Source organism: Mobula hypostoma, chromosome 2 (genome assembly GCF_963921235.1).
Source record: "Mobula hypostoma chromosome 2, sMobHyp1.1, whole genome shotgun sequence".
Classification (NCBI taxonomy): domain Eukaryota; kingdom Metazoa; phylum Chordata; class Chondrichthyes; order Myliobatiformes; family Myliobatidae; genus Mobula; species Mobula hypostoma.
The window spans coordinates 123,146,434-123,174,067 of NC_086098.1; the positions used below are offsets into that span (position 1 = coordinate 123,146,434).

Genomic DNA, 27,634 nt, shown 5'->3' on the forward strand with positions numbered 1-27,634 from the left:
TTGGGAAAGAGAACTTAAGATTACTGTACCGATTGAAAAATGGGGAAAAATTCTTCAATTAGTTAATTCATCCTCTATATCTGCTAAACATGCGTTGATACAGTTTAAAGCAGTGCACAGGGCTCATATGTCCAAAGATAAATTATCTCGTTATTACTCTTATATAAATCCTGTATGTGATAGATGTCATTCCGAGATAGCTTCTTTAATTCACATGTTTTGGTCATGTCCTTTGTTGAAAAAATATTGGAAAGATATTTTTGATATTATTTCAACGGTTTTTGAATATAGACTTACAACCTCACCCAATTACTGCTATTTTTGGGTTACCAATGATAGAATCAAATCATTTAACCTCTTCAGCTTGTCGGATGATTGCATTTCTTACTTTAATGGCTAGAAGATCCTTTTTGCTGAATTGAAAAGAGATTAATCCTCCTACCACATTTCATTGGTTTTCTCAAACTGTGCTGTGTTTAAATTTGGAAAAGATTAGAAGTGTTGTTTATGACCCCTCTATTAAATTCGAAAAGACTTGGAGGCCATTAATTCAACGTTTTCATATGATGTAATTTGACCATTTCCAAACTTATTTTACTTCATTGTAATGTTGGTTGAGAGGAACAGAGTCGTCTCTTTTTTTTAACGATGTTACAAAACAGCCCATGTCTTTTTTTTATTTTAATTGATTAATTCTGTTTGCATAGAAACATAAAAAATAGGTGCAGGAGTAGGCCATTCAGCCCTTCAAGCCTGCACCACCATTCAGTACGATCATGGCTGATCATCCAACTCAGAACCCTGTACCTGCCTTCTCTCCATACCCCCTGATCCCTTTAGCCACAAGGGCCATATCTAACTCCCTCTTAAACATAGCCAATGAACTGGCCTCAACTGTTTCCTGTGGCAGAGAATTCCACAGATTCACCACTCTCTGTGTGAAGAAATTTTTCCTAATCTCGGTCCTAAAAGGCTTCCCCTTTATCCTCAAACTGTGACCCCTCGTTCTGGACTTCCCCAACATCGGGAACAATCTTCCTGCATCTAGCCTGTCCAATCCCTTTAGGATTTTATATGTTTCAATCAGATCCCCCCTCAATCTTCTAAATTCCAGAGAGTATAAGCCTAGCCGATCCAGTCTTTCATCATATGAAAGTCCTGCCATCCCAGGAATCAATCTGGTGAACCTTCTTTGTACTCCCTCTATGGCAAGACTGTCTTTCCTCAGATTAGGGGACCAAAACTGCACACAATACTCCAGGTGTGGTCTCACCAAGGCCTTGTACAACTGCAGTAGTACCTCCCTGCTCCTGTACTCGAATCCTCTTGCTATGAGTGCCAGCATACCATTCTCCTTTTTCACCACCTGCTGTAACTGCATGCCCACTTTCAATGACTGGTGTACAATGATACCCAGGTCTCGTTGCACCTCCCCTTTTCCTAATTGATTAGTTTTTTTGGGGGGAGGGTTGTTATTTTTTTCCCCTTTTTCATGATTTTTGTTTAGATGTTTTTCTTTGTTTTATATTATTCATTTGTATCCTATGATTGGGAGTTTTATCATTTAAGTGTTATCTGGCTTTATAATCACATGTTAATTATAACAATGTATTCCCAATAACTTTGTACTACTACCATGTTATGTTTATTTTTATGAAACTAATAAAAAGATTGAAAAAGAAAAAAAGAAAGATTTGATAAACTTCTGTAAGGTTTCTCTTTCTTTTGCTGTCCGGGGAATAAAGATCCAGGATGGCCAAACTCATCCTGGAACTCAGGCTCTCCAGTCAAGGAAACATCCTTGTAGGTCTCTTCTGCATGCTCTCCAGCTTGGCAATGCCTTTCCTATCACACGACGACCAAAACTATACATGGTACATCAAGTGTAGCCTCACCAACAATTTATACAACTGTGTGAAAAGCATCCCGACTGTGTGGAAAACATCATGTGTGATCCCAAGGCCCTGGTGGACGATTTTGTCAAATTGTGCAAGCTGAGTCATCTGCAGCTCAACATTAGGAAGACAAAGGAGATGGTGATGGGCTTTAGGAAGACTAAGCCTGCATTGCTGCCTGTTCCTATTGATGGTGAGGACCTGCAAGTACCTGGGAGTGCACCTGGATGACAGATTTGAGTGGAGCACCAACACAGAGGCTGTGTATAAGAAGGGCCAGAGTCACCTCTACTTCCTGAGGAGACTGAGATCTTTTCGAGAATGCAGGCCTCTCCTCCACATGTTCTACCGGTCTGTTGTTGCCAATACAATCTTCTATGTGGTGGTGTGCTGGGGCAATGGCATCAACACGGGTGATGCCAACAGGTTCAATAAACTGATTACAAAGGCTGGCTTTGTTATAGAAGCCAAACTGTGCACACTGGAGGCTGTGGTAGAACAAAGGACCTTACAGAAAATTCTGTCAGTTCTGGACAATGTTTCTCACCCTCTGCTTGCCACCTTGGCTGAACAGAGGAGCACGTTCAGTAATAGACTAAGACAACTGCGCTGCTCCAAAGAGCACTATATGAGATCATTCTTACCCTTGGCCATCAGGCTCTTTGAGGAATCAACCTATAGCCAGGGAAGTGATCCCCTCCTGTTAGACTGTTAGTGGTAGCTTGTTTTTTTATTCTTTCTACATCTCTACTAATATTTATATGTGCACTTGTAATGCTACTGTTGACATTGTAATTTCCTTTGGGATCAATGAAGTACCTATCTAAATATCTATCTAACTGCAAGATTATTACCCTATTCCAAAACTCAATGCCCTGACTATTGAAGGCCAGCATGCTAAGCACTTTCTTCATTACCATGCCTTCTTGTGCAACACTTTCAGTGAACTGTGCACTTGTGCTCTGGGCACTCTGTAATTGTACTATTGTTTCACAACATTCAACTGTGCCTGCCAGTCTCTGAGTTCTACTCTGGTTTGAGCAAAATATATCACCTCACATTCATCTAAGTTGAAATCCATTTGCCGTTTCTCACCCCATCTCCCTAACTGATCATGATCTCTTTGCACTTCATTGTAACCTGCTTCATTGTCAATGGAACCCCTAATTTAGTATCATCAGCATACTTGCTGATCATGCCATGTACATTCATAGCCAAATCATTTAGATAAATAATGAACAAGTGTTCCCAACATTGACTCCTGCCTTCAGTTGGAGAATCATCCCTCAACCATTACCCACTGTTTCCTATCATTGACCAAGTTCTGAATCTGGCTTACAGCCTCTCTTTGAATCCCGTGCTAACCTTCTGAATCAGCCTATCATGCAGGATCTTGTCAAAGGCCTTGCAGAAGTCAATATATCTCATATCTCTGTAGTTATCTCTTTAAAAGACTCCAAAAGAATGAACAGATATTATGCCTTATGAAAGCCAGGTTGAGTGAAATCAGCCTTTTCTCCTTGGAGCGACAGAGGATGAGAGGTGACCTGATAGAGGTATATAAGACGATGAGAGGCATTGATCGTGTGGATAGTCAGAGGCTTTTTCCCAGGACTGAAATAGCTGCCACAAGAGGGCACAGGTTTAAGGTGTTTAGGAGTAGGTACAGAGGAGATATCAGTTTTTTTACACAGAGAGTGGTGAGTGTGTGGAACGGGCTGCCGGCAACGGTGGTGGAAGCGGATACGATAGGGTCTTTTAGGAGACTTTTGGAAAGGTACATGGAGCTCAGAAAATTATAGGGCTATGGGTAACCCTAGTCATTTCTAAGGTAGGGACATGTTCGGTGCAACTTTGTGGGCCGAAGGTTTGTATTGTAGGTTTTCTATGTTTCTATTGGAACTCCCATGCGCAAAACCATATGGACTATTCCTGATTAGGCCTCAGCAAATCAAATGATGATAGATCTTGTCCTTCAGAATTCCCCCTAGTAGTAACCCGAGAAATGAAGTTGGTCTGTATTTCCCTGGCCTTTCCTTGCTACCTTTCTTAAATAATGGAACAATATTAGCCACCCTCCGGTTTCCTGGAACTTTGCCAATGGCTAATGACAAAGCAAGTATCTCTACAAGGCCTCCACAATTTCTTCTCTGACCTCTCATAAGGTCCAGGATGCACTTGATCAGGCCTTGGGGATTTGCCCACTTTAATGTGCTTCAAGGCTGTCGGCAACTCTTCCCTTATGATATGCATACAATCCAATACCACAGTTAGTGCGATGCTATTACAGCTCGAGGCTTTGAAGTTCGGAGTTCAATTTCAGTGTCACCTGTAAAGAATCAGAATCAGGTTTATTATCACCAGCATGTGATGTGAAATTTGTTAAGTTAGCAGTAGCAGTTCAATGCAATACATAGTCTAGCAGAGATTTAAAAAATAAATAAAATAAAAAATAATAAATAAACAAGTAAATTAATTACGTATATTGAATACATTTTTAAAAATGTGCAAAAACAGAAATACTGTATTTTTTTAAAAAGTGAGGTAGTGTCCAACGATTCAATGTCCATTTAGGAATTGGATGGCAGAGGGGAAGAGGCTGTTGTTGAATCGCTGAGAGTGTGCCTTCAGGCTTCTGTACCTCCTACCTGATGGCAACAGTGAGAAAAGGGCATGTCCTGGGTGCTGGAGGTCCTTAATAATGGACGCTGCCTTTCTGAGACACTGCTCCCTGAAGGTGTTCTGGGTACTTTGTAAGCTAGTACCCAAGATGGAGCTGACTGGATTTACAACCTTCTGCAGCTTCTTTTGGCCCTGTGCAGTAACCCCTCCATACCAGACAGTGATGCAGCCTGTCAGAATGCTCTCCACGGTACAACTATAGAAGTTTTTGAGTGTATTGGTTCACATGCCAAATCTCTTCAAGCTCCTAATAAAGTATAGCCGCTGACTTACCTTCATGATAACTACATTAATATGTTGGGACCAGGTTAGATCCTCAGAGATCTTGACACCCAGGAACTTGAAACTGCTGATTCTGTCTACTTCTAATCCCTCTATGAGAATCAGTATGTGTTCCTTCATCTTACCCTTCCCGAAGCCCACAATCTGCTCTTTCATCTTACTGACATCGAGTGCCAGGTTGTTGCAGCGGCACCACTCCCCTAGTTGGCGTATTTCACTCCTGTACACCCATTCGTCACCGCCAGAGATTCTTCCAACAATGGTTGTATCGTCAGCAAATTTATAGATGGTATTTGAGCTGTGCCTAGCCACACAGTGGTGTAGAGTAGAGGAATGGGCTAAGCACACACCCCTGAGGTGCGCCAGTGTTGATCATCAGCAAGAAGGAGATGTTGTCACCAATCCGCACAGATTGTGGTCTTCTGGTTAGGAATTCGAGGATCCAATTGCAGAGGGAGGTACAAAGACCCAGGTTCTGCAACTTCTCAATCAGGATTGTAGGAATGATGGTATTAAATGCTGAGCTATAGTCAATGAACAGCATCCTCACGTATGTGTTTGTGTTGTCCAGGTGGTCTAAAGCCACGTGGAGAGCCACTGAGATTGCGTCTGCCATTGACCTGTTGTAGTGATACGCAAATTGGGTCCAGGGCCTTGCTGAGGCAGGAGTTCAGTCTAGTCATGACCAACCTCTCAAAGCATTTCATCACTGTCAATGTGAATGCTACTGGGCGAGTCATTATGGCAGTTCACCGACCCCTTTTGTAGAGGTTTTTGATTTAACCAGAAAAGATCACAAGATCTCACATGCTGGTACTCAGCTTTGCTGGATCTGGAACCTGGAAATTTTGTGAACCAGTACCTGCTAAGAAAACAGGCCTACACATTGTAGAGCATTACGAGCGAATTCTTAATAAATAACTCAGGAAGGGAAGTTTTGGATTAGGTTCCCAATGGTAAAGAATCCTCTGAAGTGTAACCCCCGTGAAACCACTTAGCACCCATCATAATCTCGTTAGGACATAACATGGAGTGACGGGACCAGTACGTGTACTCAGTATTGAGTTTGCGACCACCATGTACAAAAGATTAAAACGAATGCGATATGATGCTGGCTTCAAGCTGAAGGTTGGTGATTTTGCTAAAGGAAGGAATAATTCTGCAGCTGCTAAGAAGTTTAGTGTAAATGAGAAACAAGTGAGAGAGTGGAGAAAGGCAGAGGACACGCTGAGGGAAGTGCCAAAGACGAAATGTGCAAACTGGGAAAACATGCCAGTGGCCAGAACTGGAAGAAAAAGTTTTGGAGTGGGTGAATCACCAGCGATCATCTGGATACATTGTTACCAGAGAAATTATTCGAGTTCAAGCATTGAAATAGACCGAAAAACATCGTGAGGTCAGCGAAAATTTCAAAGCTACACGGTTGGTGCACCCGATTTATGAATAGACGTGATCTTGTGTTGAGACAAAAAACAAAGATTGCTCAGAAGTTGCTGAGCGACCTTGAGAATAAGATTATGGCCTTCCAATCGTTTGTAATTAAGCATCGAATGGCACATTCTTACCCGCTCTCACTGATTCGTAACATGATCGAGACACCAATGTTCTTTAATTTTGCTGGCCACCATACTTCCAATCAGAAGGGGGAGAAAACAGTCCTTGTCAAAACAGCTGGACACAAGAAGCAACCTTTTACTGTCGTGTTAATGTGTATGGCTGATGGGACCAAGCTACAACCAATGGTGATTTTTAAGAGGAAAACATCCCCAAAGAAAGAAAAATTCCCATGAGGTGTTATTGTTTACATTCAAGAACACGGCTGGATGGACAAAGCACGTTGCTTGAGGTGGGTTAAAGAGGTGTGGCGTTGACGTCCCGAAGGTTTCAGGAAAGAAAAGTTGCTACTTGTCTGGGACATGTTCAAAGCGCACTTGTCAGGTGAGACAAAAGCAGCATTGAAAGCTGAAAATACGGACATTGCAGTCATCCCCGGTGGTTTGACGTCCGCACTCCAGCCACTAGATGCGAGTTTAAACAAACCATTCAAAGAATTCATGCGTCGACAGTGGAACGAATGGATGATATCTGGAAATTAGTGTGTACAAGTAAATTGAGAAACAGAATGTGTTTTGCAGATCTTTTGTGTAGATTTCATAAGCGTTTGTATTTTCTTTTGTATTTGACTCAAAAACAGCCAATAAATACGACCTGTCTTCCATATACAGGTTTCCCCTGCTATCCGAAGGTAGAGCGTTCCTATGAAACTGTTCATAAGCCAAAATGGTGTAAAGCGAAGAAGTAATTACCATTATGGGAAAAATTTTTGAGCATTCACAGACCCAAAAAAATAACCTACCAAATCATACCAAGTAGCACATAAACCTTAAATAACACGAACATATAGTAAAAGCAGGAATGATATGATAAATACACAGCCTATATAAAGTAGAAATACTTTTCTGCAATCATTGCAGCATTGTCAAGCGTAGCGAAAATCTCAAGTGAGTGCTCTCGGCGAAAGCGCTCTGAGCAGAAGCACTCTCTCCAGCAACCTTTAAGCTATGAAGCTGCTGTTGCCTCAAAAACTGATCAAACCACCCATGACTACCTTTAAATTCCACTTTGGCAAAAATGTCTTTCATTTATATTGGAAAAAATTTTTGCGCGTTCTCAGACCAGAAAAATAACCTACCAAGTCATACCAAATAACACATAAAAATACACAGCCTATATAAAGTAGAAATAATGTATGTACAGTGTAGTTTCACTTACCAGAATTGGGAAGACAGTGAGCACACTGATGATGGTGTGTTAGGCTGAGGTTGCGGTGGTGGGAGGTACAGGAGACTGGTCACTAACATCTTCTATGTCTGCCTACCTACCTCGATGTTGAAGGCCGAGGTTCGTCGTCTGCTGTGGCTGATGTGAAAGGCTTGAAAAACTACAGTATGCTTGACTGCTTAGCCTCACGCATTTTTCTATCATACAGTTCTTTGTAAGCACTCAAACCATCCTGCAAATATGCCCTAACCCTACATGCCCTTTCAAAGTTAAAGTCATACTTATCTGCAATCATTGCAGCGCTGTCAATCGCAGCGAAAATCTCACGCAAGTGCTTCACGTTCAGTTCCTGGACAACTTCACTTTCGGGCTGTTCACTACTGCATTCGGTTTCGATTCATATCCTTTCCTCTTGCAATTGCATCAACTCTTCATCTGTCAGTTCTTGGTCATGGGATGCCAAAACCTCTTCAACAACATCCTCGTCAACTTCCACAAACCCAGCCTCCTTAGCCAAAGTCACTTTTGCCGTATTTATTGTTGACAGTTCGAAGCCTTTAAAATCATTCACTGCTTCGGGACACAGTTTCCTCCAAACACTATTTCTCATTGAGACTGTTAGGCTATTGAGAGCATCTACAAGGTTGGCGATTGCCAGTTTTATATTGTATTCTTTACAGATGTCTCACAGAGATGATTCGACGTTGCCCTCTCTGTCAATGGCACTTACAATAAAACGCATCAGATTTTGCATATACTAAGCTTTAACTGTGGCTATTAGGCCTTGGTCACATGGTTGCAGCAACAGCGTCGTATTCGGCAGTAAGAACGCAACACAAATGTTACCGCCATACTTGGTAATGCCAGGTGGATGAGCAGCACAATTATCGACAATCACAAGACACCTATTATTGAGGTTATTTTCTCTACATTATTTTTCAACAAAAGGACTAATGTATCTACTCATGTACTCAGAAAAAATCACCTGGGTATTCCAACCACTTGGATGTGAACGGACCACAGCAGGAAGTTGTATTCTTATAAAATGCCTTTAAGTGCCGTCGGATTTTCTGATTGGTACACTAGTAGAGGCTTAAGGACAGCATCACCAGTGGCGTTAATAATAGGCATTAGGGTAAACCTGTCCTTCAATGCCTTGTGTCCCTTATCCCTTATCAAAATAAATGTTTTGCTTGGTAATTTTTTCCCCTGCTTATACAGATAACCACCTTCTGTAATTATTTTCTTCAGTTCTGCTGGGAACTTTTCGGCAGCTTCAGTATCAGCTGAAGCACTCTCTCCGGTAAACGTTAAACTATGAAGCTGCCCTCGCCTCAGAAACTGATCAAACCACTCATGACTACCTTTAAATTCCACTTTCTTTCTTTTCAAATCGTTTTATTATTATTATCCAAAATTAACAAGAGTACATTGAAGAAAGCAACACTTACAATGTCTCAAGAAAAAAAAACATTATTTTAAAGATTGAAAAAATTTTGGTGACAAAAAAAGAGGGAAAAAACCCTACTAAACAAGAAAAAGTGAGAAAAAAACCCATTAGATGTTCAACCCCAGAGCCATGCGTCATACAAAAAGCTTCTAAAGATAAACATCAAACCTCCAGCAAGAGAAAAGAAGTACCAAAAATTTACAATTAGATGGTGGAGGAAACCTATCAATTAACTCAAATGATAGTCACGAGCAAATGAACCCTATCTTTTCTCAAAATCAAACGTAGGTTCAAAGGTTCGACTTCTACTTTTCTCCAGAGTAAGACATAGCATCACTTGAAAGAACCATTGTGACAAAGTGGGAGCCAATGTATCCTTCCACTTCAACAAAATGGCCCTCCTAGCTATCAATATAACAAATGCAATAACATGTTGGTCAGACAAAGAGATACCGCGGATATTTTGAGGAATTATTCCGAAAAGCACAGTTAATTTGTTAGGTTGTAAATTAATTTTAAGTGCTTTAGAAATTGTCGAAAAAACTGACTTCCAGAACTGTTCCAGTATAGAACAGGACCAAAACATATGTGTCAGTGTAGCTGTCTCAGTTTTACATCTATCACAATAACTATCAACATTAAGGAATATTTTAGACAATATCTCCTTCGTCAAATGGTAACGATGTACAATTTTAAATTGAATCAGTGAATGACTTGCACAAATCAAAGAAGAGTTCACCAGCTTCAGAATCCGTGTCCAATCCTCCGTCATAAAAGTCTAATTAAGTTCCTTTTGCCAACCTTGTTTAATCTTAAATAAAGGTCGCTTATCCCATTGTAATAGTAAATTATAAATTCTTCCAGTGGAACCCTTCATCAAAGGGTTCATACTCATAATAGTATCTAACAGGTCAGCATCCAATATGTAAGGAAAATTACTTAAATATTTTTGTAAGAAATGTCTAACTTGAAGGTATTGTAAAAAGTGTGAGTATGAAAGAGAATATTTATCAACTAATTGTTCAAAAGAATTCAGTCTATCTTCTTTAAATAAATCCAAAAAAGAATTAATACCTTTATTTTTTCAAAGTAAAAAAAATTGGATCACTTAAAAAAAGTAATTTCGATAAATTAAACTACAAAGTTTAAATTTTTTAAGATTTAAAAAAATTGCAGAACTGGAGCCAAGTTTGTAAAGAATGCTTAATCACAGGGTATAAATTTAAATTAGCAACTTTAGCTAATTGTATCAGTAAAGCAGCTCCCAATAACGAGGTTAAATAAAACTGTTTCACAGTTTTCAATTCCAAGTTTACCCAAATTGGCCAGTCGTTCTTATCAACCCAATGTAACCAAAAGGACGTGTATCGTACATTAACAGCCCAGTAATACATTCTTAAATTAGGCAAAGCGAGACCTCCATCCTTTTTCAACTTTTGTAAGTGACATTTACTAATTCTTGGGCCTTTATTATTCCAAATAAAAGATAAAATAATAGAATCAATCCAATCAAAAAACTTCTTAGTCAGAAAAACAGGGATATTCTGAAATAAATATAAAAATTTTGCTAAAATCATCATTTTCACTATATGGATGCAACCAACAAGTGAAGATGTAAGTGGACATCTGCTAAATAAATACTTCATAGAATCTACCAAGGGAATAAAATTAGCTTTATAAAAATCCTTACTTTTTTTAGTGATTATAACATCTAAATATCTAAAAGAATCCGTGACTTTGAAAGGAGTATTATCATATATGGAAACATATTCATTTAAAAGAAACAGTTCACTTTTACAAAAATTTATTTTATATCCTGAAAAATCTCCAAATTCATTAAATAATTTTAGCAAGGCAGGAATAGATTCCTCGGGATTGGATATATAAACCAGTAAATCGTCAGCGTAAAGAGAAATCTTATGAATAGTCTCATTTACAGAAATCCCATAAATATCTTTAGCTTCACGAAGAACAATAGCAAGGGGTTCTAATATTAAATTAAATAACAAAGGACTTAATGGATAACCCTGTCTTGTCCCCCGTGAAAGCTGAAAAAAAGGAGACCTACAGTTAATAGTAATAACAGTAGCAATAGGAGTTTTAGATATCATTCTAATCCAATTATTAAAATTAACACCAAAGCCAAATTTCTCTAAAACATTAAATAAATATTTCCATTTGAATCGATTGAACACTTTTTCAGCATCCAAAGAGACGATGCATTGTGGAGTTTTAAAAGAGGACGAATATATAATGTTAAATAATCACCGAACATTTGAAAAAGAATAATGACCCTTTATGAAGCCTGTTTGATCTTTAAAAATAATTTTACCCAAAATATTCTCCAACCGATTGGCTATTATCTTTGACAGAATCTTAGCATCGACATTCAATAATGAAATAGGTTCATATGAGGCACAATCAGCAGGATCTTTATCCTTTTTAAGAATTAAAGAAACAGAAGCTTCATAAAAAGTAGAGGGTAAATCACCTTTCACAAAAGAATCCTTAAACATTTCCAACATATACGGACAAAGCAATTTTCCAAATTTTTTATAAAATTCTACAGGATAGCTATCAAGTCCAGGGGTCTTACCAGATTGCATTGAAAAAATAGCTTTATGAATTTCGGCTTCAGTAATTTGGGCATCAAGAGTTTTTTGATCCTCAGCAGAAATTTTAGGAAAAGCAATCTTTCGTAAGAAAGCATTTTAGAAGAATCTACTGGACATTGAGATTTATAAAGTTTAGTATAAAAATCTTGAAAAATCTTATTAATTTCTTCACATTCCCAAGCCAGGGTACCATCTTTCCTATGGATTTTCAAAATTTGCCTTTTGGCTCTAGCCGTTTTTTATTGAGGTGCAAGCAGTTTATTATTTTTATCTCCAAACATATAAAATTGGTTCTTTAACTTAAGCAAATAGTCTTCAATAGGATGAGTTAATAATGGATTATATTGTGATTGGAGTTCCACCTTTTGTTTAAATAAATCAATATTAGGGAAAATTGCATAAATATTATCTAAGTCTTCAATTTGTTTTGAAATCTTATCTAATTCTACTTTCATCTGTTTTTTTAAGCTTAGCTGAATAAGAAATGATCTGACCACGTAAAAATGCTTTAAATGTATCCCATATGATTAATTTAGACATACTCCCTATATCATTAAATAGAAAAAATTATTTTATCTGGGTTTCTTTCTTTCTTTTAAAATCTTTTTATTGAGTAAGTATACAAAAAAGGTAAGCCATATAAACATTAATACAATGTTAAAGTATAATAAAATTCCAAAAGATAACAATACCAAAAAGAAAATACTACAAACAATGTAATTTAAGCATAAGAAACCAAAATAACATAATAGTATACTAGATTTTATATATATCAATGGAAAAAAAGAAAAAAAAAACCCCAAAAAAAAACCCACCGTGCAACTAACTAAAAGCAAAGCAAAGCAATGGGCTAACTTGAAACCAAACAGAGTTAAACTTAAAATCACGTCCTCAATCCCGACCTCCATTAAAACAGTGAAAAAAAAAACAAGAAGGGTAAATATTACATTAAATGAAAATATCGAATAAAAGGTCCCCAAATCTGTTCAAATTTAAATGAAGAATCATGAAGGTTACTTCTAATTTTCTCCAGATTCAAACATAAAATCGTCTGAGAAAACCAAAAAAAGGTAGTTGGAGCATTAAGCTCTTTCCAATGTTGTAAAATACATCTTTTCGCCATTAAAGTAAGAAATGCAATCATTCTACGGGCTGAAGGGGAAAGATTACTAGAAATTTTAGGTAGTCCAAAGATAGCAGTAATAGGGTGAGGAGAGATATCTATATTTAATACCTTAGAAATAATATTGAAAATATCTCTCCAAAAAGTTTCCAAAGTAGGGCAAGACCAAAACATATGAGTTAAAGAGGCTATCTGCCCCGAACATCTATCACAGAAAGGATTAATATGCGAGTAAAAACGCGCTAACTTATCTTTGGACATATGTGCTCTATGCACCACTTTAAATTGAATTAGGGAATGTTTAGCACAAATAGAGGAAGTATTAACTAATTGTAAAATCTGCCCCCAATCATCCACAGAAATGGTAAGCCCCAATTCCTGTTCCCAATCTACCCTAATCTTATCAAATGGAGCTTTCCTGAGTTTCATAATAATATTATAAATCATAGCCGATGCACCTTTCTGACATGGATTAAGGTTAATTATCGAATCTAAAATATATATAGGAGGAAGCATTGGAAAGGAAGGAAGTATAGTACTTAGAAAATTTCTAACTTGTAAATATCTAAAAAAATGTATTCTTGATAGGTTATATTTATTAGATAATTGTTCAAAAGACATAAGGGAACCATCTAAAAATAAATCCAAAAACCGTAAAATACCCTTAGTCTTCCAAGTTTGAAAAGCGCGATCCGTAAAAGAGGGAGGAAAAAATATGTTACCTAAAATAGGAATCGCTAACCCGAATTGATTAAGATCAAAAAATTTTCTGAATTGAAACCAAATACGCAAAGCATATTTAACGATCGGGTTAGAGACCTGCTTAAGGCGTTTCGAATCAAAAGGAAGAGATGAACCTAAAATAGAACCAAGTGTATAACCCTGAACAGATTGTAATTCCAATGCTACCCATTTAGGAATAGATAGTATATCCCGGTCAAGTAACCAAAATTTCATATGTCGAATATTAATAGCCCAATAATAAAATCTAAAGTTAGGTAATGCTAAACCTCCATCTCTCTTAGCTTTCTGTAAATGTATTTTACCCAGTCTCGGATTCTTATTCTGCCAAATAAATGAAGAAATTTTAGAGTCGACTTTATCAAAAAAAGATTTAGGAACGAAAATTGGTAATGCCTGAAACACATATAAAAATTTTGGCAAAAAAAACATCTTAACTGCATTAATACGACCAATCAAAGTTAAATATAAAGGAAACCATTTAGATGAAAGTTGAGTAATATGGTCTATTAATGGTAAAAAGTTAGTCTTAAATAAATCTTTATGTTTACAAGTAATTTTAATCCCAAGATATGAAAGGTAATTATTAATCAATTTAAATGGAAATTTATAATATAAGGGAAGATGTTTATTAATCGGAAAAAGTTCACTCTTACTAAGATTTAATTTATAACCTGAGAAAAGACCAAATTGTGCTAATAACTCTAAAACAGCAGGAATAGATCTCTCAGGATTAGAAATATATAAAAGTAAATCATCAGCATAGAGTGATAATTTATGGGACTTTAATCCCCGAGTTATCCCAGTAATATTTGAAGATTCTCGAATAGCAATTGCAAGAGGTTCTAATGCAATATCAAATAATAGGGGACTAAGAGGACAGCCTTGTCGAGTACCACGAAAGAGAGGAAAAAAAGGTGAGTTTAAAGAGTTAGTACGAACCGAGGCTACAGGGGAGTGATATAACAGTTTAATCCAGGATATAAATTTCAGGCTAAAATTAAACATTTCAAGCACCTTAAATAAATAAGGCCATTCTACTCTATCAAAAGCTTTCTCGGCATCTAAAGAAATAACACACTCAGGAACATTTTGTGAGGGAGTATAAACGATATTTAACAATGTACGAATATTATAAAAAGAGTAACGACCTTTAATAAAACCCGTTTGGTCTTCCGAAATAATAGAAGGAAGTACTTTTTCTAGTCTATTTGCTAATAACTTAGAAAAGACTTTAGAATCAACATTTAATAAAGATATTGGTCTATAAGATGCACATTGAGCAGGGTCTTTATCCTTCTTTAGTATTAAAGAAATTGATGCTCTATTAAAAGATTCCGGAAGTTTACCAAGTTTCAAAGAAGCCTCAAAAACCTTATAGAGCCAGGGAATCAATAAAGAAGCAAAACATTTATAAAATTCAACGGTAAACCCATCAGGGCCAGGAGCTTTCCCCAGATTCATAGAAAAAATAACATTCTTAATCTCATCCATTGTAATGGAAGTATCTAATAAAGAAGACATATCCTGTGAAATCTGAGGAAAGTCTAACTTATCTAGAAAATCATTCATATATTTAGAATCTCGAGGAGACTCTGATTGATATAAAGAAGAATAAAAATCACAAAAGGTTTGATTAATCCCCACATGATCCAATATCAATCGATCATTTTGGTTATAAATCTGATTGATTTGAGATTTAACATAATTAGATTTCAATTGATTAGCCAGCAGCTTGCCAATTTTATCACTGTGAACATAAAAATCACTTCTTGTTTTCTTTAATTGGTTTACAATCGAGGACGAGAGTAGTAAACTGTGTTCCATTTGAAGTTCAGTTCTTTGTTTGTATAGCTCCTCAGAAGGAGCCATAACATATTTCTTATCAATTTCTTTAATCTTGTCCACAATTGCCATCTCCTCCTGCTTCTGTTTCTTCCTCAAAGCAACGGAATACGAAATAATCTGACCCCGAATATAGGCTTTAAAAGTGTCCCAAAGAGTGTTAACCGAAATATCTTCTGTATGGTTAATTATAAAAAAAAGCTCAATCTGTTCATTCATAAAATTAACAAAGTCCGAGTCCTGAAGCAACAGCGAATTAAAACGCCATTGTCTATTGTTTGGTATATTGGCCATAATTTTAATAGAAAGCTTAAGTGGAGCATGATCCGAAATGGTTATAGAATCATAATCACATTTAATCACTGAAGGAATGAGACGAGAATCAATAAAAAAATAATCAATTCTTGAATAGGAATGATGAACATGTGAAAAAAAGGAAAAATCTTTTTCCTGAGGATGCAGAAAACGCCAAATATCCGTCGACCCAGAATCAGAAAGGAAAAAATTAATCAAATTTGCAGATTTATTAGGTAAAGTCCGTAAAGGAGCTGAACGGTCCAAAGCTGGAGATAAACAGGTATTAAGATCTCCGCCCCAAATCAATGAAAACTCGTTCAAATTCGGAAACTGATCAAACAATGATTTATAAAATTCCGGACAATCCATATTAGGAGCATAAACATTAACCAAAACTACTTTTTTATTAAATAGTAAACCACTAACCAATAAAAATCTACCATTCGGATCAGAGATAATATCCTGTTGTATAAAAGTAACTGAGGAATCTATAAAAATAGAGACGCCTCGAATCTTAGCATTGGAGTTCGAATGAAATTGTTGTCCCTTCCAGAATTTGAAAAAACGTAGTCTGTCCCCCCTCCGTACATGGGTCTCTTGTAAAAATAAAATTTGTGCTTTAAGTCTCCGGAACACTTTAAAAACTTTTTTTCTTTTAATAGGATGATTAAGACCATTAGTATTCCAGGAGACAAAATTAATAATAGACTCCATAAATCCTAAAGTCAACCCACAACAGGGAGGATTGACAATAGGCGCGACCCACAAACCCGGAGAGGGAACAGAACATACAAAAGATACCGGGGAAAAGGACGCAACCAGTACTTCAATAATGTATATAGCCCAAAGAAAAACAAACTAAAACGTGAAGCCCCTCCCGCCACCCCCCAACCCAAGACCCCAAGGCAAAATCTAAAGCAGACCCGCCAGAAAGAAGCAAGCGCTAAAACTACCCCCATGACTTCCGGTATACGCTCCCTAAAAAAAAGGTATAAATATGAAAAGGATCAGCTAATTGTAAAACAGTAAAAAAAAAAGTAAAAAAAAAGTTAGCTCAATTAGAATACACACAGAACAGAACAAAAGCCGGAAAATATATATTAAAAAAAACCACAATAAACCTCAAACTCATGAATAGACACAGCAACAAAAAAAATAGGATTATTAACATAAAGTGATTATAAAAAGCAAAACAGAATAAAATTTAAACAAAAACTACAAAATTTAAGGCCGCACAGGAAATACGTAAGATGACAAAAGGGAAGTAACCACCCAGAATCCCCTGGGAAAAGAAAGAAATGACGCAGTTAAAAAGAAAGTTTAGTAGCCATATTAAGAAATCGAAAGTAAACTTTTCTGCCCAAATAGGGCACAGAAAAGTTAAAACCAACCAATTCACAGCCTCCGATCGACGGAGAAAATTAAAAAGAAAGCAATTAAGATGTTGGAGATGACAGTTGATCCAGATAACTCTGGGCATCCGATGGAGAATCAAAAAAACGAAGGGCTCCATCTGACATGCGAATCCTTAGACGTGCAGGGTACAGCAGCGCTGGTCTTAAATCCCTCTTATAGAATTCCGACATCACGGATCTGTAACGGACCCGTTGGTCCCAGATTGGTTTACTGAAATCTTCCACGAATCGGAACTTAAGATCCGAAAAATCAATGAAACCTTTAGATCGAGCGAATCGAAACAGTCTCTCCTTGTCTTGAAAGTAATGAAAACGTAAAATAACATGCCTAGGTCTATCTGACCTAGACGAGTATGATGGGATTCTGTGAACACAATCCAGTAGCGGTGGTTGGTCAGGAAATACAGTAGGGAATGCATCTTTTAAAAGTTGGGAGAAATATTTCATGGGGTTGTTACCTTCAGCGGCTTCCCTCACGCCGATCATTCGTAAATTCTGCCGTCGCATTCTAGATTCCAAGTCAGAGTTTTTAAAAGTCAAAAAGTCAAGTTTCTTCTTCATAACATTAATTGTTTCTTCGATTTTCCCCATCTTAAGCTCACTTTGTTGCGCGAATTTTTGAAGATCAGATATAGCCGACTGATGTTCCGCAATACATGTTTGCATCTTATCAATTAAACCGGCAATTTTCTGGAAATTAGTTGAGATTTCCGTATGAATCAGGTCTTTAACAGGGCCTGCAATTTCCGTACGAATCATCTCCCTAACAGAGGTTGAAATTTCCCTCTGAATTAACTCCGCTATCGCTTTCAAAGTCACCGGTGATTCAGTCGGGGGGAGATCCGTAGCTTTCGGTTTAACCGGAGGTTTACCATCCTTGCCGTCTTTCTCGTTCTTAGACATAGCAGATCTAAGTTCCATCCAGTTGTCGGAGAATTCAGTTTAATTCAAAGTATTGTAAGAGTTGATGCCTTAATGGTTAATTAAAGTATAGCTGACCATAGAGAAAAAAAACTCAGAGGTAATGGAGCGAGTCAAGAACGCGACTTCACTCCATGAGTGCTACCGGAAGTCTCCCTATCTGGGTTTCAATGAAACTGACAAAGTCAGAGTTTTGCAGCAATATCTGAGACATGCGCTGTGATGAGCGGGCAAGAATGACATCATCAAATTCAAAAGACAAACACAGAGGTGCATGCTCAGATATAGCAATAGCATCATATTCATAATTTTTAACACTAGGCAAGAAGCGAGGATCCATTATAATATAATGATCCTTGAATATTTTTTATAAACATGTGAAAAGAAAGAATATTCTCTGTTATCAGGGTGCAGATATCTCCATAATTCAATCAATCCAAAATTAGTCAAAAAAGAGTTAATAGGTGACGCGGAGCGATTTGGAAGTCGCTGATTGGTTTCACTCTTGTCAATCAAAGGATTTAAACTAATCCCCACCCATTATCAACATATATTCATTTAAATCAGGCAGTAAAGCAAATACCTTTTTAAAAAAAGGATCATCTAAGATGGACCATACAAGTTGACCCAAAACAACTTTTCTGTTACAGATTACTCCTTTAACAATTAAAAATCTACCATTAAAATCTGACTCAATATCCTCTTGAGTAAATATATTGGATTTAATAAAGTTGATACGCCCTTAGTTTTACTCTGAGAAGTGGAGTGAAACTGCATACCCCTCCACCACCTAAAAAATCTGTTTTGATCTCCTGCCCTGATATGTGTCTCTTGGGCAAAAACTATATCAGGTTGGAATTGGTTAATGATTTTAAAAGTCTTCTTTCATTTGTTAGGATGATTCCGACCACGTACATTCCAAGGTTATTACGTTAATCTGTTTAAATACCATACTATAATTTTATTCTACTTTACACATGCGCAGAGCACATACCAATACGGGATAATAAAAAATGGCGGCGATGAAGAATACAACCACATAGAAAACATGCATGCTCCGGAACCACCTAATGGGGGGGGGGAACCCTAACTCTAACCCCACTCCCCAACCCCTATAGCCCGAAAAAAAGCAGGCACCCTGTGATGGAATTACAAAGCCAGGGACTGCTCTGGTCTGTACAAAAATAAATTAACAAGCTTCTCTCTCCCTCCCCCAGTTTAAAATAAAAAACAAAACCCACTGACCTTGTAAGAGGAACGACAAAGTCTCAACAAAAGAAAGTGTTTACATTTCAGCATCTACAAAATAACCCACGTTTATATTTAATCTTTTTTTTAAACAAGAAAGAACCGAAATAATGTTATCTCTTAAAAAGGAAAACCAGCGCCATTTTTAAATTTAACATTAAATCTCTAAAAAAAAGCTTTAAATTTGGTTATAAGACACTATAATAAAGCAGAAAAAAAGTTAATTGTTGGGTAATGCAAGGAAGGGAACAGTTTCTTATCATATGCCTGTTTCATTACCAGTGCAAATTTTGATCTTTGTTCCATTACTTTCTTAGGATAATCCTCATAAAAATGGAACTCAGATTCCTTAAATCTAAAAACTCTTGTTTTCTTGCCTTTCGCATTATTTGATCTTTAATTTTAAAGTGATGAAAACAAACCAAAACAGACCTTGGTTTATTTGGATCTTTAGATTTCGAAGTAAAAGTTCTGTGTGCTCTTTCTATAGTAGGCGGCTGTGATAATATGGTAAGAAATAAGGTATGAGAAAGCTTACCAAAGTAAGCAGTTAAATCTCCATCTTCAACTCCTTCTTGCAGCCCAATAATTCGTATATTCCTTCGGCGAGACCTAGTTTCCAGGTCTATAATCTTATTTTGATATCTTTCCAAACGAGTTGTAGCTTCAAACAATTTTTGCTTAGTTATCTTCAATTCCTCTTCGTGTGTAATAACTTGAGTTTCCAGGTCTTTAAGTTTTCCCAGAAATGACTTCATCTTATTACTATTCTTTTCCGGTTGGTCTTTAATTGACTCATTCTGATCTTTAATTGAATTCAGTGTCCGAACCATATCTTCAGCCCATGGTGGCATTTCATTAGATCTTTCCTTTTGCATCTTTCCTTTCCCATTACCTTTATCACTAGGTTCAGACAAGTTCTTCCTACTCCTCGTAGACATAGACATATTGTTCCCCCTCAAGAATCAGCAAATAAAAATTTTAAGTTCGAAGTTTAAACTAGGGGGAAAGGAACAAAACTAAGAGCAGCACAAAAACTGCTGCTACTCCGTTTACAGACAGGCACAGTCTCGCCTTTGAATTCCATTTTTGCAACACTTTCATCACCATCGTCCAGTGCTTTCTGTTTCAGCTTATTAAAAAGACTAACTGATTTCTCCTTAAGTATAAGATAACTTAACGGAACACCATGCCTTGTACACCCATCAATCCACTCAAGCAATATATTATTGGATGGCGACTGAAGGAGACCACTTTGCTACGAGCAGAACCAATAGTAACATCGGCAGCTTTCAAGATTCTTTCTCTCTGTGTAAATAGTGCAAATGGTGGACGCAGGCAAGTTCAACGCGCGGACAGTGTCCTTACTTCGTTGACCACGATCGAAACGCTTAATTATGCCCAGTTTTACACTAAGGGTTAACACCATTACAAGCTCTCTTAGCCTTTTCCGATACCTTAGAACTCATCTTGCTAATGGATGTGCAAAATAAATCGAGATAAAGCTCAGAAGCTCACAGACACGTGTTTAAGCTATGGCGGCTAGAATGTAGTTCTGGGGGAGGAGCTGGCTGCTCGAGGCACGCACTGCCTTTTTTCGTAAAAGTGAAAACATTCTTCGGTTAGCAAAAACAGGTAACTAATGTAGGTCTTTCGTAACAGCGAGCTGTCGTAAAGCGAACGTTCGGAAAACAGGGGCCTCTTGTATTCATTTTCCAAAGTTGGCGTCTTCTGTATAAGCCAACCCCCTAATTTTAGGACCAAAATTTAGGGCCAAATTCTCGGCTGATACATCAGAATTTACGATAATTGTTGCCTTTTTGAAGCAAGTGGGAACTTCTGCTCATAGCAGTAAGAGGTTGAAAATGTCCTTGAATACTCCCACTAGTTGGTTGGCACAGGTTTTCAGAGCCTTACTAGGTACTCCGTCAGGACCTTCCGCCTTGCGAGAGTTCACTCTCTTTAAAGACAGTCCTAACATCAGCCTCTGAGACAGAGATCACAGGGTCATCAGGTGCAGCAGGGATCTTCTCATCTGTAGTTACGTTCTCCCTTTCAAAGTGTGCATAGAAGGTGTTGAGTTCATCTGGTAGTGAAACATCGCTGCCATTCATGCTATTGGGTTTCGCTTTGTAGGAGGTAATGTCTTGCAGACCCTACCAGAGTTGCTGTGCATCCAATGTTGCCTCCAACCTCATTCAAAATTGTCTCTTCACCCTTGAAATAGCCTTACTTAAATCATACCTGGTTTTCTGGTATAGGCCTGGGTCGCCAGATTTGAATGCCACAGAACTAGCTTCGAGCAGATGATGTACCTCCTGGTTCATCCATGGCTTTTGGTTTGTGAATGTACAGTAAGTCTTTGTAGGCACACACTCATCCACACAAGTTTTAATGAAGTTGGTAACAACTGCAGCGTACTCATCCAGATTCAAAGATGAATCCCTGAATACAGTCCAGTCCACCGATTCAAAGCAGTCCTGTAAGCGCTCCTGTACTTCCTTTGTCCATACCTTCTTGATTCTTACTGCTGGGTCTGCAGTCTGCAGTCTCTGCCTATACTCGGGGAGCAGAAGTACAGCTAGGTGATCAAACTTCCCAAAGTGAGGGCATGGAATAGCACGTTAAGCATTCTTTGGTGGTGTAGCAATGGTCCAGTGTGTTGTTTCCTTTGGTATTGCAAATGATCTGTTGATGGTAGTTTCTTAGTGATTTTTTCAGACTGGCCTTGTTAAAATCTCCCAAAACGACGTTGAAGGCATTAGGGTGCGCTGTTTTGTGCATGTTGATCCCATTGCTCAGATCATCTAAAGCCTGCTTGACATTGGCCTGAGGTGGAATGTAAACTGCTACCAAAATGATCACAGAGAACTCCCGTGGTAGGTAAAAAGGACGGCACTTCACTGCTTAGATATTCCAGGTCTGGTGAGCAGAATTGGGACAGTACTGATATATTCGTGCACCAAGAAGAGTTGATCATGAGGCATACTCCTCCACCTATGCTTTTGAAAGACTGTATAGATCTATCCTGACGGTATATAGTAAACTCGTCGATCTGGATTGCTGCATCTGGTACAGAAGCGGTTAACCAGGATTCCATGAAACAAAGGACACACGCATACGTATTTCCTCCCTGTAGAATACGTGGGCTTTCCCGGGGCACTAAGGTTTCCTCCCACTTTCCAAAGACGTACCAGGTAGGTTAATTGGTTATGATAAATTATCCTGTGATTAGGTTAGGGTTAAATCGGGTTTGATAGGGTTTGCTGGGGCAACGCAGCTCAAAAGGCTGGAAAAGCCTATTCTACACTCTATCTCTAAATAAATAAAATAAAAGTAAATACTTATTACCCTCATTTCTTTGGCATCTATGATATTCTCCTTAGTAAACTACTGCACAGAGTCTTGTCATCTTCAGAAGTTTTCTGATGACTCTACCATAGTTGGATGCATCAGCAGGGGAGATGAGGCTGAGTACAGGGCTACGGTAGGAAACTCTGTCACATGGTGTGAGCAGAATTATCTGCAGCTTAATGTGAAAAAGACTAGGGAGCTGGTGGTAGACCTGAGAAGAGCTAAGGTACCGGTGACCCCTGTTTCCATCCAGGGGGTCAGAGTGGACATGGTGGAGGATTACAAATAGCTGGGGATACGAATTGACAATAAACTGGACTGGTCAAAGAACACTGAGGCTGTCTACAAGAAGGGTCAGAGCCGTCTCCATTTCCTGAGGAGACGGAGGTCCTTTAACATCTGCCGGACAATGCTGAGGATGTTCTACGAGTCTGTGGTGACCAGTGCGAACATGTTTGCTGTTGTGTGCTGGGGCAGCAGGCTGAGGGTAGCAGACACCAACAGAATCAACAAACTCATTGGTAAGGCCAGTGATGTTGTGGGGATGGAACTGGTCTCTCTGACGGTGGTGTCTGAAAAGAGGATGCTGTCCAAGTTGCATGCCATCTTGGACAATGTCTCCCATCCACTACATAATGTACTGGTTGGGCACAGGAGTACATTCAGCCAGAGACTCATTCCACCGAGATGCAACACAGAGCGTCATAGGAAGTCATTCCTGCCATCAAACTTTACAACTCCTCCCTTGGAGGGTCAGACACCCTGAGCCAATAGGCTGGTCCTGGACATTTCCTGGCATAATTTACATATTACTATTTAATTATTTATGGTGCAACTGTAACAAAAACCAATTTCCCCCGGGATCAATAAAGTATGATTATGATTATGACTATGACTACTACTAAATAACAAGGAGAAATAGACATTAAAAATCTTAGCCATCTCCTGCGGCTCCATGCATAGGCAACCTTGAAGGTCTCTCTCTAGTAACCCTTTTACTGTTAATATAACTGAAGAATTTCTTTGGATTCCCTTGAGCCCAGCCTGCAAATCCATGTCATTCCTCCTTTTTGCCCTCCTAATTTCCCTCTTAAGCCTGATCTTAAACTTTCTATATTCATCAAGGAATTCATTTGTACCCCGCTGCCTAAAGGTGATGTACACTAAACTTATTTTTGGCTTTTGAATATCATCGCATTTATGGTACCTGGTTGTGGGCTTTCCATATGGAAATATATTCTAAGTATTTTCAGATTTTTAAAGCCTTTTAAAGGTCACTTTTTATTCCCCAGTGATTACTGGTTGTGTTTATATCAATTTGGGTGAATGCTGGTGTAGATATTTATTTTTGCATTAGATCTGGCATTGCTGGAACATCTGCTGGCAGCCAATCTGATGGCAAAGTACATAACATCCTGAGTCAGCTCAATAAATTTGGCATAAGCAAAAGCAGCACACATAAAAAAAATGCTGGAGGAACTCTGTGGGTCGGGCTGCATCTATGGGGAGGAATAAACAATTGACATTTCAGGCCAAGACCCTTCATCAGGACTCAGCATTTATGGAATCTGTTTGTGGCATAAGAAAGCTTGGGCTTCCACCATATTCTTGTTTCAGGACTTATTATCAAGCAAAATAACAAAACCTGCTTTAATATTTTATTTCTCACAATAGCTTCTCATTTTAATATGTTATTAATGAAGATGGTTAGTTTAAGATGCAAACAAGCTGATTTATCACTGCGCTGAGTAAAGTAACCATTTGTCTCTGACGCATTGCCAGATTCTGGTCATATAGAACAGCAACTTGAAGAAGCAAGCCTCATCAGACGAGATTTTGAAGAGGGTTGCAGGCAAATTAAAGCACTTGAGAAACAAATCAAATCTGCAAAGCAAGAAAAAGAGGATCTTCAAAAGGTAATTGCATGTTCAAGTACTACTTCACCTATCATTTCCTAGAAAGGGTGAGGAGGCTGGAATGTTAGAATATTTACCCATGCAAGTGTCTGATAAAATATTCCCAAGGCCAGCTATATTACCTGACAATGACATGAAACCTGATGAGTCATGTTGTCTTCTTTTTCAGTCAACGGCAAAATAAAAGAACAATCTCCTGAAATACTAGCAATATGCCACAATAAATAGCAGAACCACAAACAGCATTTGAAAACACATTACAGATTGGTCATCCAAAAGAGAAAAATACGTTGGACTAATAATGGCTTTGTAACAAAACAATACAAGGCTTTGGGTAGGCTATAGTGTGTCTAGCTTCTTGAGAGGTTTAATCAAGAGCCACAGACAGCACACAAACTAGAAATGAGAAAGTAAATGCCAGAATCATTTCCACTAGAGAAAACTAAGTAATTCATAAGTTTAAATTTATGGACAATTTTGATGGTGAATATGAAAAGGCTACCGTTTTGTCAGTTGGGTGAGTTATCCTGAGTCCTCAATTCAGATTGTCTTTAAGAGAATAAGGTTGGTAGTTCATGATATTCACAGCAGCTAACTGAATCAAAGATCACAATATTTCTTATGGAAAATTTTGGATTCTGTAAATCCGAAGAGCACTATGAAAGAACTTTCCGCAAAGTTCACTACTCCTACTACTTTATTAAAGGCATTTAGGAATGTGTTACTAACCTTAGTCACTCCCGTCATGTCTGTAGGTCATGACTAAATAAAATTGCTAATGTGACTTTCTATGTTTTTAAAAACTGACGAGATTTGATTGCAGAGCTGAGCCAGATTTTGAGAGTGCAGTAAAGGAGGTTAAAAGCAAAATTGTGTAACAGTCTGGAAAGGTCATCCCAAATAGCAGCTCCATATTGTTTTTATTCTGCCTGTACAGTATTCTGTAACAACCTTGTAGCAGAGAATTCCAATGCCTGCACTGAGGTGCAAAGATAGGATTTGTTAAGCTCTTGTAGTTATTTTTTTATATTTCTCATCAGTCTGCTGTCATAAAATGTCTTACCTTTCTTGATTTTTAAAATGCACCTAATCATCATGTACTGCTATTTCTTTACAATCCTTTTGTTTTGATTTATTGCTATTTTTAACTTACCTTGTCAGTCACAGATGAGTCACTTTTTCTGTCAGGATTTTTTGCCTTTAAGGATTGTATTTCTCTTGCACTTTGTGTATTATTTCTTTAAATTGTAATCATTGTTTCTCCACCATCATAGCTTTCAATATATTCTCCCAATTAATTTCTACTTATTTCTTTATAGTATCCTTTATTTAAGAACTTAGTGAAGTAATTCAACACAAAACTGTCAAACAATGCAAAATCATATATTGTGACATTCTCCCGCACTGGGTCCTTGATAACAAGCGTATCAATCAATCCTTTGTCACGCTGAACAAAATCCAAACCACTTTTTCCATTGTTAATTCCTCAATATATTGATCTAGAAACTTTCAGAGTCACGACAGATTTAGAATACATTCCATGAATTCATTTTCCATTTTTATTACAGCAAATTTGATTTGCCCATCCAATGTGTAGTTAAGTCTAGTTCCGCTGTTACATGCACTCCTGATTTCCTGATGTATATCACATTTTATGTACAATTGCTATTTGGTGGGTCATCAATAAGGCTTGCCTATGTTTTCTCTCCTTTGCTATTTCTGAACTCTATCTATATTGATTCTCATTCTGTAACTAGAACACTCCTTTCTTATTATCATCCTGTTTTTCTGTTGTTGCCTGGGCTTCTTTAATGCTGAATTCTCAGGAATATTTCATTCCTGTTTCCTTCTCAGATCCTCCCTAATTTTCTACCTATGTATCTTAAAGCTCTGCTGTCCTGGTAAACCCCCGCCAGGAGGAATAAAGTTTCCAACACTCAACCCTATCTATGCCTCTCATATTTTGTGTATATATTTATGTTTCTGCTGGATAGCATTTGTCAAACCAGCCCCTTTGTTGTTGCTAAAGTATAATGAACTCAAAATCATATTGTTGTATGAGAATGTAAACGATGTGAATAAAAGTCATTCCTGGGAAAGTTTAGGAGTAGAGAAATGATGAACACTTCTATATGGAATGGCTTAGATTTTCACTACAGCGAGTTGCAGGTGGTTCTGTGCATACTGCTTTAACTCTTCTCACTCAAGTATACCTTCAGTCCACTTACTGATCTGCTTTCCCTGAGTAATTTGTATTTAATGTATCTGAATTGGCCTGTTTAACATGTACCCTTCATTCAGGAAATAATTGAATCTAGTGAAAGGTTGAAAGTGCAAACCAAAGAGCTCAAAGATGCCCACAGTCAGCGTAAACTGGCAATGCAAGAGTTCGCGGAGATGAATGAGAAGCTTACAGACCTGCGCTCCCAAAAGCAGAAGCTTTCTCGCCAGCTCCGGGACAAGGAGGAAGAAACAGAAGCAATGATGCAAAAAACTGAAAGTTTGCGCCAAGATCTGCGGAGAGTGGAGCGGGCCAAAAAAGAGGTGGGTTTGATTTTCTGTTTTGGATTGGGATTTCAGACTAGTAAATTCTTGTTCCTTCCCCCTCCCTGACTCTACTTTCCCCTTCCCTCTTACCCCAGCTCACCTTTCCCCTCCCATTCCAGTAATGGAGGATACGTTGATTACTCGCTTCAATACCAGGGTAGTAATGGATTGACAGAGTAAAGAGATGCAACATTAATGCAGTTTGTCAAAGTAAATCCTTTTCTACTCTTCGATCTGTTTCCTTCTCGTGCCACCAGGGACCTGGACATTTTCTTTCATTCTTGGTAGGAGGATATAGTTTACCTCCTGTGTTGTTAGAAAGGGATCAGCTACATTCTCAAAAGTATATATCTTCATTATATTCTGAAAGGTTCAAAGGTCCAATTTAATGTCAGAGATATGTATACAGTATACATCCTGAAATGCTTTTTCTTCGCAAACATCCACAAAAACAGAGGAGTGAACGACAGTTAAACATAAGAACTCTAAAGTCCCCCCAGCTCCCCTCCTTCCTGCGCCTAA

At 37.9% G+C, this 27,634-nt stretch overlaps 1 protein-coding gene across 7 annotated transcripts in view; it reads left to right on the forward strand.

Annotated features, from left to right (window-relative positions):
• The window catches only part of LOC134342449 (serine/threonine-protein kinase MRCK alpha-like), a 623,460-nt gene that overhangs the window by 367,686 nt on the left and 228,140 nt on the right, over positions 1-27,634 (forward strand). For all 7 annotated transcript variants that reach the window (XM_063040586.1, XM_063040588.1, XM_063040587.1 and 4 more), the window contains 2 exons: positions 24,432-24,565; positions 26,867-27,109. In XM_063040586.1, the coding sequence (XP_062896656.1) occupies positions 24,432-24,565; positions 26,867-27,109 (377 nt within the window). The remainder of the gene's footprint in view (positions 1-24,431; positions 24,566-26,866; positions 27,110-27,634) is intronic.